The sequence below is a fragment of the Falco rusticolus genome, chromosome 4 (assembly GCF_015220075.1).
Source record: "Falco rusticolus isolate bFalRus1 chromosome 4, bFalRus1.pri, whole genome shotgun sequence".
Lineage (NCBI taxonomy): Eukaryota > Metazoa > Chordata > Aves > Falconiformes > Falconidae > Falco > Falco rusticolus.
Window position 1 is genome coordinate 81,252,617 of NC_051190.1, and position 16,568 is coordinate 81,269,184.

Below are 16,568 nucleotides of genomic sequence, written 5' to 3' on the forward strand. Positions count from 1 at the left end.
TGGTCAACGCACTGAAGAATATCCTGGAAAAAGCAAATCTGCACTGACTCTGACAGCTGAGAGTTCCTTTTTTCCTTCATACTAGCATCTCCAAATGTCTAAACTTTACCTCCAAGAAGTACAATAGAATATACAAATGTTGTTTTAAAAAGTAAAAGAAAAAAGCAATCTGCAACTAAATATAATTCTAAGAAATAAATTTACTTCTTTTTCCCCTTGAAGTTTTAATTCAACACATTCTCTTACACTGTGTGCAAACTCCCAAATTTAAGGACATGTCAGCTGATCTCTAAGGAAGAATGAACTACTAGGGATCTTTTTCCACATTAATTCACATTCATCTGCTTTTCAAAAACCACCACATGAGGTATTTGAAAGGACTCTTGTTTTTTATTCTGTTCCCAGTCAGTAGATAAATGCACATTTGTAACAGGACTGTTAGCATACTAACAACATCCTATACCTATAAGAGCAAATTTAGGAGGTTAAGAAGTGTCATAATTACAACTTCCTGCACAACTCTGACACAACTCCTTTGTTGCAAATGAATTATGATACAGCCTTTTGTCTTGGCATTCTTGCCTCTTGACTGCACAGGTCAAAATTGTTTAGGGGAGGGAGAGCCCTGCTGTAAACATCTTTGCAGGTGGAGCCCCTACTTCATTTGTAACAGAGGCTGGAAGTTGTGTACTTAATGAAGCAGAACATTTCAAGAAAGGGAAAGATGACCTCAAGATTAATACAGCTAGATGGTCAATTTTAGGCCCTAACAAAACCCATTCCAGCCCTAATGAAGTTTTGCAAAGTAGTCATGTCGCTTCTGCCAGATTTTTCATTTTACTTATTATTTTTGCAGTGCATGCACAGGGACCCTCATCTGATGTTCTTGTACTTCCTCAGCTAGAAATACAAAGAAAGGTTCTAGCAGCTAAGCTTTGAACATATGTATTACATAATGTTCTTTAGAAATTATCCATTCCTGACTGGGTATCCGAAGTATCTCTGCTGTGTCCCTCCTGCCTCCACTCATCCCTCTGTTTAACAGAGGGGTAGTTCACATATGGAGGCCAACACAAGGTATTTATTTGCTTGTGAGGCCTCAGGAATTAAAGGGATGAGCAACTCAACAAGATGTGGAGGCTAATAATTCTATCTGGATTGTTCATTCTTTATGTGATGCAACTAGTATCTTGGAAGAAAACTTGGAAAGCAACAGGGAGAGAAACCAAATTTTCTAAGGTCCATTCAAGTGTATGAATGGTGAGGCTACCCTGAAATGTAACTGTGAGAATATCCCTGTTAATGCCTCTAATGTGCTTAGAAAACACTAAATCTATCTAGACTTCAACAGGTAAATTCCTGGCAATCAGTAATAAGTACATGCAAACAACAACTCCTCCTCTACTTACCTCTAGCACCTCTGTTCAACACATTTTCAAGTTCCCAAACACATGGTCACAAAAGAACTTTCCAACCAAAATAACTTTTTCAATTGGGGGGGGGGGGGGGGGGAGAAGATATTTAAACTTAGTAATTTAAGATGTCATTTTAAAACTAGAATTTTAGTATTAATCAATACATGTACATGCATAGCTACCATTGTATGTTAGCATATTTGCAAATACGCCACATTATGTAGAGAGGATCAAGCCTGCAAAGATGTTGCTTAAAAATAAAGCTCAGAACAGATGAGTTATCTTGTTTGGCCTTTTTGTTTAAGTACCCAAATACATGAACTGAATTCTAGAAGTGCTAATTGTACAGGAATGCCAACTATTAGTCCTTGTAAACAAAGATCTTGGGAAGCCTTCTGGAGTATACTCATTAATAATGGAAAATCAAAGCTCTCTATGTCCTTAACTGCATCTTTGTGCTTCAAGTCGTTAGATATAGCATCAAGTACTAGATACATCCGACTGGTAGCCATGGGAAAAAAAAAAAATCCATGTCAGAAAATTAAGGTCTGATCGATTGAACACGTATGATGCACTGTGACTTCTCGAGGTGTAGATGGATAAGGAAAAGCTTCTACTCTGTTGACATTTTTCTTTTTCCATTATCTCAAACATTTCGCAGTAGAAATTGCATACCTGCAATTACAATTACAACTAATTGATCTGCCATTTCCCATGTCATAATTAATGTCATGTTTTAATAGAGTTATAATCATTCCATAATAATGCTTTTCATTCACCAGCTTCCCACAAAGTATACTGCACAAAAGCAATGAACTTTTATGAGGCTCTTTCAAAAACATCCCAAAAGGAACATCTCTGTGTATTACAATGAACTTTTGAAGTATGTTTCTATATTCTTATCTGAGCTGCAATAAAATACCATGCAAAAAAGACTTTGTCACTTGTGGCATTCCCTCGTCCCTGAAGATCCATAGGTGAAAAATGAAATCAATGAATCAGTGACAAATACATTATGTTTCCTAAGGGGTTATTTAATGTACTCTTAGCAAGGATGGAAAATGATGGTTTCTAGAGAACAGATGGTAACAAGACAAAATATCAACAGACACAGTTTGTTGACTGCAATTTACAGAGGTGGTACAGATGTGTCAACTTAAATGCAGTGATTCTGAGGCCAATAAAAGTACTTCCTGATACCAACAGATTAATTTTTCATGACCACTGGTTACACAGCTATTACATTTTTAAAAACTAATTATTCATCTACAAAAGAAACAACAATTTTGCTGGAACATCATTACTATAGAGTGGAATGTTCTTGCCGGCAGAAAAAAAAAAAAAAAAAAAGAAAGGCATGACAGAATTGGATACAAGTTTGCACATTTTCCTTTCAGAATAATAAAATTTCCTGCTTTAAAGAATATTCCAAAGAAAGATAAATGCTAGCAGGCAACCCAGATTTAAAGTAATAGTACACCATAAGGAGATCCCACTTCCTAGCCAAATATGAAGCATGCTTACAAAAGGACCTTTTTTCAGCCTTTAATTTAGCAGGATGAATAACGGTGCTTGTGAAGGTTGCAAGGGACTGGCAGTGCCTGAAGCTGCAGTCCCCCATTTATTATCCATTGCTACATTAACTATGCAGACAGTCTCTCCCATGCTGCCCTGTACGACTGAGGATACACAACTGTATCCTTAGTCTGAGATACGTACATACCACCATGTATCTCAGAACCTTCATCAATGATAGGGCCGAGTTCTAGATCTGATTCTTGTAATCTGAACTTATTTTCAGCTTGTCTTGTATTTCAACTTGGAGAAGTATTTCACCTCTGGTTCCCTCCCTGTTTAGGCCTAACCCAAATTTGCCTAAGGATTGGCTCTTTGCTTGTCAAGAGCAAGGGAGGAGAAAGCAGCTCTACTTTCCCAATTTCCCCGTTCTAACATAGAGGTCAACTCTAAAACAAGCACTTTACATTAACAGTAACACAAAATACCCCACTAGACAGACAATGTTAAGTCAGCTATTGAAAAGACAATAAAACCCAGTTCTACACTGTATCAAATTGCAAAATAGTTTGTCATGGGCTAAGCTTTGAAAGGAGACCTCAACTCAGCTGTCATGTAGCCTCTGGGAAATAAAGTGCAAAAGCATCTAGCCAGAGACTGAACCAGCAGGAAAGCACTGCAGGTACTGCAGCATCCAGAAGAAGAATCAGACTCAAGTCAGACAGGGCTGCCCATTCCCCCTGCTCAATTCCGCATGGACGTGTATGAAAGCAATGTACTCTCCTCCAGAAGCACAGCAGGGACTCGCTGAAACCCCTCCCTTTCAGTGTGGCACACACAAAGCAGGAAAAAAGCAGAGACTGAAGAGAAGCTGCAGAAATCACTTAGACTGAAACACGTGTTTTGATTTTATTTTCTTGGCTCCATACTGATCAACTGTCTACCCCATCTAGCCCACTCCATTCTGTTTTACAGTTGGCTTCTCTCCTTAACACCCTTCCATCTTCCTTCTCCTTGTTTCCTGGTACTCTAAACTCTTTCTTTTGCTTCCCTAATTCTCTCTTTTCCCAAGTATAATGTAAATATTTATGTTTAAATCGTGGCAAACATTTACAATGGTATTCCCTTGATTTATGTTTTTATCCTTTCTATCCCTTATCTTTTCTATTTTGACCAGAAGCTATTGAGAGCAGGCTCTGCCACCATCTCCTCTGTTTTGTACTGTCAGTAGAGCAATAAGGCTCCATTCCAGCTGCCCTATAAGCACAATCATAATAAACATTATTAATAGCAACAGCGTATTCTCTACATCAGCAACCTGGCATCCCAGATTATGTACCTCCACAAAACACAGCAGTATGCACAAACTGAGAAGCTGACACCAATTTGGCTGATTCTTCTCCCTCATTGGTTTTATAGCTGTATAAACCCCACTTCAGTGGAGCTACTCCTGATTTAAAGTAGCGCAAGCAAGAGGAGAGAGTCCTCTATTTCTGGCAGACAAATGAAAGAGCTTGTAAAATCCAGCACGCAAATTCAGAGGTCAGAGATGAGATAGTACAGAACAAACCCTCTCTTAAGTAAAACTCAATTTTGCACCCATGATTTCTACTTCTGCAGCTTCTTTAACGCGTGCATTTTCTGGACAGAGTTCTAGAAAACAAAATCCTTTACAGAGCAAGCAACAGTGGCACGAGTCACACTGTACTATGTAGCAATCTTACTACTTTGTAAGCAATCTCAGACATAAATTACTTTGGGAGACTGAGAAGCCAAAAGAGCAAGTTTCAATTCATATGATCAAAACATCAATAGCACTGGCTTGGACTCATTTATGATGAGTCTTACTATGCAGAACTAAAGGAGAGTCTCACCTACCTGAATCATATGCAAAATCTCTAGGTTCCTGTTTAATCATCAGAGGAGGGGGGAAATTTTGACTGGCTGCACTGCCAACCATAGCGTTGTGTTCATAAACTGGATCGTGGTACTCCTGCTTAAAACCTTGAGGCGGGAAAGGGATGTTTGGCTCAGACATCTGGCGCTGATATATTGGACGTCCTTCCCTTGGCATTGCAGGCAAAGGTGGGAATGAATTGCAAGGTTCAGAGAGCTGGCGGCGAAATCTAGGACACAAGTTAGAGAGGTCATGTAAGGGACTTGAGCTACATTCCATTTCCCAAAGATCTTCACAGGTCATGACTACTGGCTGTATCACTTTCTCAGCAGCAAACATTTTGCTTATGATCATGACAAATGCTGCTACCAGGATGACTTGCATTGTAGAACAGCAACCAGCAAAGAAACAAAACACCCCAGCTATTAATACCAGCTCTAAGACCTGTCCCCATCACCACCCTCTTTTGCTTTCAGTAACTTCTCTCAACAGAAGAGGCAAAGAGGAAAGGCACCACCTTCAAATCAGTAGAAAGACTGACATTCTACCACAGTAACACTACAGATGCTTAGGTAGAGAGCTCTCTGTTCTTTCACGAGTATTAGCAACATATGGCTTGTGCTCTAATTTACTCTTACCATTCTTGCTGTCACACAGAAACCATTCTGACCACAACAAACACAAACATTTTGAATAAAGAGTATTGTCTGTTGTAACATCTGGAATCATTCCAGGGTAAAAGTCCACAGTTCTGTCCTCTTGGGGATAGTGCCGTGGGAGATCTACCTGCAAGGCTGGCACTGCACTGCAGGCCTAATGTGAAGGGAAAGTAAACACCCTGAAAAAGGACAGGGTGCAAATTTTTGCTAACAGAAACAATGCTTAGGAATTCTCCTCCTGCCTTAACCTGTTCCCTTGGTCACTTCTACATGCAAGAAGTCATCCATGCAAGCCATGATGCTATTTACTACTCTCAAATGCTCTTCAGTAGGCATAAAATACGAGAATTCAGTTTTAAATTAACTTCATTTACATGCAACACTACTCAAGAATCTATCCTCATTGATTCTTCCATAAACCATACCTACCTGAACTAAAAGGCCTGAATGCATTTACTTGGGTATCTGCAAGTTCGCAAGCATAGAGAAGAACACAAGGATGCTATTTTCCCACCGTGCCCTAATGAAGCGCACGAAGTCTTCCTGTCATCTCTTGCAGATTACCACAGTAGTGGTAACCACCACTGTAGTAATATTGTCTGCACTAATCCACAGCAGATGCAACATTCTTGCAACAAACTGCTTACTAGTCCTGTTATCACTCATCATGAACAAGACACTAAAAAAACCCCACCAAATCCTGTGCCTTTCTCTGCAAATTTCTCACTGTCACACTAAAAATAAAATAAATAAAAAAACAAACACCCCAAGAACTAATCATTCTTCACCTTCCTGTACTTTAGATCTGAACTGACTTTGGTTCCTGCAAGCAAAAGCGGACAATCTCTTGGAGAAAACTGTGTGAATGAAGAAGAATGCAAGGGCTTGACTGCACAGGCAATACAATCCTTGACTATCAACTCGTATGTAGTACATGTTTCTGAAACAATTTAATCTCTACTAATGCCTGTCGTAATACTGAGAACTTGGTCTGACAAATATTTACTGTCATAGTTTAATTACAAATACTGTGGGAGCTACAGAGATAGAAACTATTACAATGTAACAGTGGAGATAAAATTAATTTTTGTAATGCTGGTGTAAATATTAGATTTTGCAGTAGAAAGAGTACTGCACTGTAACACTGGGTTTTGCAATTCCACCTACACCTGCAGAAAATAAACTTAGAAACTCAAATGTATTATGAAACAGTTAGGCTGACTGGCACTGCATTCATTTCCCTCTTTTCCTTTTTTCATTAGCCAAAAAAAGAAGCAGAAATTATCATTAAGAACTGTCAAGGAGTGAATCAGAAAATTGCAACTTGAAGTTAAAATAAGAAACAGGCTCACTCACAAAGCCTCAAAGGAAGTTAATAATACTTGTTGTACTGGAAGCTTTGTATGGAATCAAGCCATTTGTTTATACAAGTGGATCTGATTCCTGTTGGTACTTGTTAGGACCACTTATCGTTCATATATTCATGCCCTGTATGAAGATGTATGGGCTGTATGTTCTAGATACTAATGCCATCTTATGCCACCAATGCATGTTCCAAAGAAATAAGCTTTGAGTTACAGATTTATACATGAACTCACATTTGTATGCCATTTGTTTAAACGACATTTTCTCTCTCATTGCATACACTCATTGTAGTAGCATATCACCTTTTAAGTCAGGAAGCTCTGAATTTCACAGAAATACAACGTACACACTTCCTTCAAACAACAGGAAGTGAGAAGATTCAAAACAAATAAGAAAATGGGGAAAATATATCTTCCACTACAATTGTATCTTCCTTAAAAAAGGAGAAAACTTAGATCTTTTTGGCTTGAGTCAGCTGTTTTGGACTTCACTAGAACACATGATGTCCTATTACAGAAGGGAAGCATTAGTGCAAAATGCCCTAAAGAACATGAATATCAAAGATGGGGGGGGCGGGGGGGCAGGGGGCAGGTGTATGCAAATCTCTATAAACACTCGAATCCGGGATGACATACAGCTTCAGTACTCTCTTTACACGTTGCTCTAAAACAAAACATTTTTTCATCTGAAGAATCGTATTACCGCTTTCTGCACAGAAGCCATTTAGCTTCTGGAGATCTCAGTCTCCTGACAACTTCACTTTGGTGTATATACAGAAACACAATTTATGCACCATCCTGTAATCGAAACCACTGCCTGGCTTCACTGGGGGCTTGCGTGGTTAGACCACAGCCCACGGAAGGGGAAAAGATGGTGACTATGGCAGCTGAAGGGGCCGATTCAGCGTTTCTTCACCACCAGAAGGGCTTGTATATAACCTTGGGTGGTATTTAAAACTATCTCAGCAGAACACGAAACAGCAATCCAAACCCTAGCACCCCCCTTCAGAAGCGATATGCACAAATCCCTGGAGATAATAGCCCTTATTAGAGCAGAAGCATGCAAATCACACTCCCAACAACTGATTTCCTTTTCAGGCACTTCTTAATTTGCTCATGTTTAAAAGCTAAGTCGAATTTCTGAACACACAACTTTCTTTACATACAGCTGAAGTTTTAAATACAGCAATCACACAACACAACAGACCAAACCAGGTTCATGCAATACAGGTTAGGATAAACAGAATTCCACAAACAAGTGTTTGGTCTCAAAAATCAGGGAAATCCACTGAACGTTATCTGTTGCAAAACTGAGCTAAGAAAGACAGTCAGTTGTCTGGGGACTTCTAACGTATCAAAACAAAACAGGGTGACTTAAGGACAGTTTAAGCTTTAATTCTAGTCTCTAGCTCTTGTGGCTTTTACTCAGACTAATGTTATTTAAGCACAGTTTATGTTGGCATCTTACTTTGTTTGAAAGGCTACATTTCAAAAGGGGTTGGAAAAATGATCCACCCTTCCACAGAATATTCTGAAGCAGTAACGCCATAACGTGGCCACTTATCTCTTCGGTGAACTGCTTAGCAAGAGGCCAGATATTTATAGCCAAGATCATGCCTGCTAGTGACTTCCTTAACTTGTAGGGCTTACTAGCCTCAAATGAATCACAGAATCCTAGAACAGCCCAGGTTGGAAGGGACCTTGAAAGACCATCTGGTCCAACCTTTCATGGGAAAGGGAGCCTAGATGAGATTATCTAGCACCCTGTAATCACACAAGACAGAAGCAGCTGGTCATTAAAACTCTGTCACTGCCAATATAAACTGCTACTGAAGTGCACCAAGCCAGGTGCTAGCCCTTCATAAAACACGTATTTTTGACACTCTGAACCTTGCTGGTTTTCACCTTGGTCCCCCAATCCAAAAGGCAATAGCTGTGAGCAGGAAGCTGGTGCTACCCTACGTAAAAGACTTGCAGTCACAACTGAAACACCACCCGTGTGTGTCTCTCACGTGTTTTGTGTTTTACCTGTGGTCCATAGGGAAGTTGTTGTCTTGAATGGACTGGGATGGAGGGAGATGAGTAGGGAAAACCCGGTCAGGTTTAGGAGTCTGAGCTGAGTTTGGGGAGGCATGGTGCAGCGGTGACACAGGAGTGCTGGATGGCGTCGGTGGGTTGGAGGGCCTCATTCCCACTTGTGGCTTCTGATCATAGGCACTATGAGTAAGGGGAAAGAAGGTCAGGTTATTTTATCTGAGGGGGAAAAAAAAAGGTGGTATATACATCCAGAGTAAACCTGTGTCACATTTATAAGCTTTTTATTATAGTTACCTTATTTACCAGTCTGGGGTAGAGGAATTTTCTACTTTACATTGCAAAGAGCACAGAAAAAGATCATGTTAAAGGCAAGTGGTTCAACACAGCATTTTCTTCTCTGGAGCACAGAAATGTATTTTTAAAGGATTCAGTCTTAACAATGACATTTTAACAGGAGGTATACAAAATACATAAAAGTAGAAACACCTGGAACTAGAGCAACAAAGAGGTGGCAGTGCCTGTCAAGACTTTTTTAGAGCTTGCACAAACCACAAAGTTAGACAGTAAAACAATACGGCTAGAGGGAAGGGATCTGACCCAGAAAAACAATGGTGTGTTGGCTTAGCTACCCACACTAGGATGTCAGCAGCCTCTCCTGACAGATTCCCCTCCCCCAAAATACTGGTCCTACAAATAACGCAGATGCTATTTTCAAAGGTGTCCCAAATCAGGAAAGGACTTGAGCACACTTTGATCATCCCTCTTTTTAAACAGGAAAATCGCAAACATTAGGCAGATAGTAAGCATGAACTTGCATACTTTCCTTTTGTCAGGTCCCCTAGTGCCCATCAAATCCATCAATGTATGCATTCAATTTTTGAAATCAGAATCACTCCTCTGTGACTGCCAAAGGTGCCAGTCCTCTTTAATTTTTCCCTTTTCCTATCCAAAAAGTTAAATGTAAATGCTTTAAGTGCTAACAGTTTTTGTAGTACATTAATGACAATAAAAACTCACAAGCTAGATGAAAGATTCTGAAATAGACTGAAACGTCAATAAGAAATCCTTCACTGCTGACACTAAAGGAAGGAGTGACATGTAAGTGCAAACCAAAAGAGTCAATAAAGAACACAGTGGTATCAAGCCCCTCCACTACCCAGAAATAAATAAAGCTTTTCTTATCGATCCCTAAAAAAGAAGACAACTTGATTTTTAATAGGTAATAAAGGTGCAGAGCCTACTGAAATACTATTTTAAATTTTAATCACCCACAAATACACACATGTAACATCTGCAAAACTTGTCAAATACGTAATGTGTTGCTCAGACCTGCCAATCTCTTGCCTGTTACACAGATCTCTCTCTCCTTCCTAATGTGTGCAATGCATTTTGGAAGTACTTTCAATACAACTCTCAGCAAGCAAGACACTCCTTCCTTCTATTTCATGCCTGCACCCTGGGTTTTTAAACTCTGGCTATCTCCCATGGAGAATATGCATTTTGATGAAAAACACTGCTTTAAAATGGTTATGTAAGTGTTTGATACAACTGTAAACAACTCCATCAGTGTTCATCAGCTAAATGCATTATCTCATCAGTCTGTTATCTGCTGAAGAGGTAACTTTTGTAAGATCTCTATTACGGTTTTATTACTCTTTAGTCAGTCCTCATTTAAATCAGCAGTTCTAACTGCAAACATGCTCCTGATTGCTTTACCTGACATTGTACAGGCACTTTTCCCCATAACTGAACTTGAATGGTTGCTCTTGACTGCAAGAGGAGCCAAGTTCTGAACATGGGCTATGGGGCTCCTTCTTGATTTTCACAGGGAGACCATGAAAAGCCACTGGAAAGAAAAAAAAAAAAATTAAAATCCAAGCACAATATTAACAATGAGCTTTCTCAAGTAAGCTAGACACTGCTAATTAAACACATGATTAATTAAACCACTGCAATACTAAAAACAATATAGGAAATAAACATTTCAAGTATTTATTCAGGTGTCAATTGAAAAATAGACACCACAGATCCTTCGCATTGGCTATTAGCACTTTTATTGTTTAATAGAATGATGGCCAGGATCCCATCTCATTAACAGGAAAATAACAGCCCACTTGTATTTGGCTTAACTACTGTAAATGTTGTCAAAGGCAAAATACTTCCCAGGAACCAAATGTTTCTAAGTAATGTTAGTGAGGTAGCTTTTAGCTATAAATGCAACAGTAGTTTACTTCAAAGAGTGCCACACAAATGACTCCAAAATAAATTTCTCCTATGTCAGCCTCAAATACATGATCAGTAATACTTTTGTCTCACAGAACACATGAAAATTTGCAGTGAAACTTATCAAACTGGATGACTACATGTGCCTTTAGTTATAAGTAACATCTGAAAATAATACACAAGAAATGGCTTCATTAATTTTTCTCAAAAATACACAAGAAAATCCTGGTCTCACCAAATTCAATAGTAAATGTGATACAGACATTAATGTATTGTAATAATAGATGTTATTAAACGTTTTTTAAAAGGTAAAAGGAACAGAGGGAGTATGACAGAAACGCAGCATTAATTAGAAGCACAAATTGGTCTGGATTAAGAGAAAGGCCGAAGGTAAAGTCAAGGTTAACCAGCATATTAGTTTAAGCCAGCCAACTTTTCTTATTTCATACGCAACCTTTACCAAAATTAAAGCAGACAAAAATTCAAAGTTCAACAGACACACACAAATCTAAAGCAGCTAGTAGGACAAAGGACTAAAAGACAGGTATGTAACAGCTTGAAAACATACCCATCAAGTTTTAAATAAAATGCGGTTGTAAATACATTTTTGAACTCTTGAGAAGCCTAGAGTTCACAGATCAATTTTATCACCAATTTTTTATGTTGTCACCAAAAGACTGTGGTTTGAACATCACGCTCCAGCCTGACACAGACACTTGTGCCTCTGTGGAAATCTACATATGTGCATCAGTCCCTGGTAGAGATCCTCAGCACAAAATCAGGCCATTATTATATTCAATCAAGTAGCATCTTGCCCCTCCCTTTGCACCTGAACTTAGGAAAGACAATTTGTTACACATTATATATTTTCTGATACTAATGCACCTGGCATATACATGCATGTGTCCGATGGGGAGGGGGAGGTAAATGAAACGCTGTCTAAGAAGTAAGCATCAGAACTAATAAACTGATTTTTAAGTATCTGCGAGTAAGATCTGGATTTCAGATTCTCACCACAGGTTTTCTCACAGTTGGGCAATGCTCAGAGGACTCTCACAAATGGATCCTCTAGTACCCTATTACATGACAACTTCTACTACTGCCTTTCACCCAAGACATTTGCAAGAGAGCACTGTATTATTTTGCCACATACTTTCACAAAACTTGGAAGAATTGTCTCTAAAACGACTATCCAGCTATTATATTTGATGGGTAACAGTCAATCATCTAGAAAGATTATAAAGGAAAAGCAGACAGTAAAACAGGTACACAAATACATACGCACAGCACAGTAACTTAAGAAACAGAGATGAAAACTGGTGAACATCACAACACGGAAAGAACACTTTCTAAATAAAACTGCCTGGACTTGCACTAATGTAAGAGACCATACAGACTTCCTGAATAAAGATTCTCAAATTCAATAACACGTCAAAATGCAGCCCAGTCAGCTTTCCACCATAACTGCTAAGCAGGCTGTCATCCAGTAGTTTGTTTCAGGTTCTGCTAGTGAACTTCTGCTGCTGACTCTCCTTGCATGTCCTGGTCAGGTAACGCACAGCGCACATTCCATGTGTACGATGGGCCCCACAACTACAGGATGGAGGCTCCGACGGAAAGGTAGACAATCGCTCTGACTTGAATCGGAGAATTAAAACACAACTGCAACAAGATTCTTTTTTAAAGCCAGTATCATATACTCGCACAAAGGCCCCATGCTGCTCTATTTTTTAATATTTTTTTTTTAATTTTAACTTTGCTACTTCCTTGGAGTTAATCCGTTATGAAAAATTACTTCCCTTATTTATTTTTAAATAACGGGAGTACAGAGACTCCCACACCACAGCCCTGTGCGGAGAACTGGCTGGGTATTTCATCACAGCGCTGAGAGCCTGAACGTCTGCTAACAGGCAGTTTTCCAGCTCACTGGCACAGGCACAAGTGAAAGCAGCACATTCATTTTGTGCAATTTGCTTTACCTTCCCACATGGAGTTGGTGCATGTAAAAGGCTGTTAAGTACTAAATTATTCCTTATCAAATCACCATCATCTGGAGTCATGATCAACACTAATTAAATTACTTTCACTGAACACGGCTCCAGCCTGCTGCCTCGGCTGCGAGGTACGTTTTATTTTGCTTACTGTACAGTCCTAGCAAGGTACAGGGCAGAGTGCTAGAAGGCATCTGTGCTACAGTTTTAATTAAAGTTTACCTCACCTTCCTTCCAGCTTTATAAGCAGGGTAAAGTGTATCAAATCAAGTAGGTTAACACCTTCATTTCATTTAGGGAAAGCATTACAGTCCAAAGTGATTTTATATTAGATCTTTATCTTAACTACGGCCAGAAAGATAATGTAGCTGTAAAATTTAAAGCCTTCCTCAGGCAGTCCCCTGACACAGTCACCATGCTAAGCTTTATCTGTAACTCCTTAAGTGTACACTTCTAGAGGCAGAAGAAAAAAAATAAACAGAAAACAAACAAAAAAAAAAAACCCTGACAAAAATACTTACTGCATTTGGATTTGGGGGGGGCTTTCTTGAAGGTTACTTGACCTTTCAAACCACATCTTTAAGTGTGGCTGAAGATGACAGACTTATTCCAACAACAAAATTTCAAATATTCAAAGCAGTTCTCGTATCATCACTGAAACCCTCTACCCATCGCCCTGCATTTTAGTGTGACACTCACTCTATAGTGCACCTATTAAAACAGATATTAAACATACACCATTTTGTTAAGCTGGATTTTGTATTATGTTTTCAATCCACTTTCTTTTGAGGAGAGCAACATTGCTTATTTATACAATCTAATTTTAGTGCAGCATACCAAGCTACCAACACATCCAAATTAACAAAATGACATTTCAAACAACCAGCTCTTCACCACTTCTTTCTTCCTGACGGCAAATTCATTTTACTTAACCCCTGAACAGTCTCAACCCTATTAAAGTTAACGGGCACTCTGCCTTAATAACGATCTTATTAAGAAGTGACCAAGGGCCAAGATTTCATCCCGAGTGATTACTTACAGATAACTACCTCCCGACTTGAAAGGCAAACAATCTTACAAGGTGTATTTAGATGGATGGCTTCAACACCTCATCTCAGCTACTGGGGAAAGTCAGGCTTATCGGTATCAGAACGGACTCAATCCACAGACCCTGCCCGGAGATCCTCTGCAGCCCCACATGCAGATAGAAGGCAAGCAGGACTGCTACCATCTGCAGCAAACTGATTAAGGTATAATACGTTACTGTATGCATATTCTCTGTGCATAAATAGATCTATATTTGCAGAAAGAGAAAGCTTGCGTGTTATATATAATGTGCTGTTGTACAGACCTAGATTTTATATAAAATAATTTCACCATGAAGTAAATTCACACAGAACTTGCAAAGGCTGAAACCTACTACCCCTCGTTTTGAAGTGCTGCTCTTCTTTGCTATCTGTCAACAGCCTAATCCCCAAATTTTGTTTCTAATAACACCCAGTTTAAGACTCAAACAAAGAACAATTTTATTAAGAACTCTGAAATTAAAGGAGGAATCTGTCTCACAGGAGACCGATTTGTATACTTCCTAGCCTGAGAATCAGGAAATGTACCACCTCTGTACAGCTAGAACCGAATCACTTCTTTTGAGAAACGCCAGAAATGCACTGCATCAAGTATAAAAGCAATGGTTTATAGTATTTTTCAATTCAGGAGATGATTATTCAAGATGAAGAAGAAATAAGCAATATTATACATGAAATTGCAAATAATTTTTCCTTTGAGCAAAAAGTTATTTTATAATTTTCAAACTTCAGATTCCTGCCCAGAACACAAAATAAAATCCGATTTTATTTTATGAAGAAGAACTGGTTTAAACATATTTTTTTAAAGGCATGAAATATTGCTTGTAATTCAATGACACTGGCTAACAACAGGCAAACTAGACTCCACTGACCAAAGAGACAAAGATGTCTTTTTGTCAACACTTGTAGGGCAAGAGCATTTACTATATAGTAGAAAATCAACTGACAGCAGCAACCTTGCTTGTGCCACTGAATTCCAATGTCTCCTAATTAATACTACATTTGTATATTAAGTGCAGAGAAAAGGAAGTAACTGAGGAGTCACAGTATGTCCTGCCCTAAAAATTTCTGCTGCATGTTTTCTAAACCGCTTTTCACATTTATGCTCTCAAATCACCCTCTAAACCTGATTTCGTAAATAAACTCATCCATTTTTATGACTGAATGAAGCAACACTGTCAACATGCAATGTAAGTTTAGAGAGATTTCTTGAACACATTTGAATAGAGGGGACTTGATTTTCTTAACAGCAAGATGAAAAGACAGAGGATGTAAAAATATTTAAGTTACTGCCACAACTCCAGGTGCTAAACTGATTGAAGTGACCCAAGTTAGTACTTTGTGTCAAAAGCAAGAAAAGGCGGTCCCTGTACTGATAAAGCACTGTCACACTTTAAATCTATCTCCCAATACACACAGAAATGCACCAGGCACTTCAGATATATCAGAGTCTCTCCAAGATTCTTTTCCAGTACATTTACCTCTGCCAAGCCCTCCCCTTCCCCCAACACACAAAAATCCATTACTAAAGGGTCTAATCTCAGCTATCAGCGCAGAGTGCCTTTTATGGAGCCATTAAACCATTTCTCTTGTTTACAGTGCCTGAAGAAAGATGTGAATTATGTCTGTGACAAAACAGGCGATAACATTTCTAAACTGCTATCAAAATGCAAACTGAAATACACTTAAGGAAAGGGACCCTAATTCGTGTTTTTGCAATTTTCCTCGCTCACTATAACTTAACAGCACTCACCTGATGATTCAAACGAATTATTTATGCTGTAAGTACAACAGGTAGGCATTTTAATAAATAATTAAAAAAAATATCTACTTTCGAAAACCAACAGTTTATTGAACAGTTCATCAAGGATGGTAAAGTGCTGGTTACTTCTGAGGTGATAGTAATGACCTAGGTGCTTTTATCAGTAGACATTTTAAACAAATCCAAACACAGCATTGTAGGTTCACACGAGGCCCAAACCACTCTGTTTCTGCAACAGTTACTTACCTTTTGAACCATATATTCAGTAACAGGTATTTGGGTATCTGATGAAATGAGCTACGAAACTAATTACTTTCTATATGACCTTGCAGGTGAGACTGCCAGGCTTTCTACATATTTTCTGATAAGATTTCAAAAAATGCATATTTAACTCCTAGAACAATAGCCTTCTGCATTCTGGAGGCTATTTATTGATTATTTCTAGATCATTATGATTTGAGCTACAGACCTTTGTAGACAGCTGCACTCTGAATTTCAACAACCATTTAACAGGCATCTGATTAAAGACAATGGGATGCCAAAGTAGCATACTCTTTCCATTTCACTCCACTATACATTAAGATGAGAAATTTTACCAGTAATCTTTGGGATGCACAGGA

General features: G+C 38.8%; 1 protein-coding gene across 4 annotated transcripts in view; it reads right to left on the reverse strand.

Moving 5' to 3' along the window:
• ETV1 (ETS variant transcription factor 1) overlaps positions 1 to 16,568 on the reverse strand; it is a 66,786-nt gene that overhangs the window by 21,892 nt on the left and 28,326 nt on the right. For all 4 annotated transcript variants that reach the window (XM_037385851.1, XM_037385849.1, XM_037385850.1 and 1 more), the window contains 3 exons: positions 10,604 to 10,733; positions 8,879 to 9,067; positions 4,809 to 5,056 (listed from right to left, as the gene is read on the reverse strand). In XM_037385851.1, the coding sequence (XP_037241748.1) occupies positions 4,809 to 5,056; positions 8,879 to 9,067; positions 10,604 to 10,733 (567 nt within the window). The remainder of the gene's footprint in view (positions 1 to 4,808; positions 5,057 to 8,878; positions 9,068 to 10,603; positions 10,734 to 16,568) is intronic.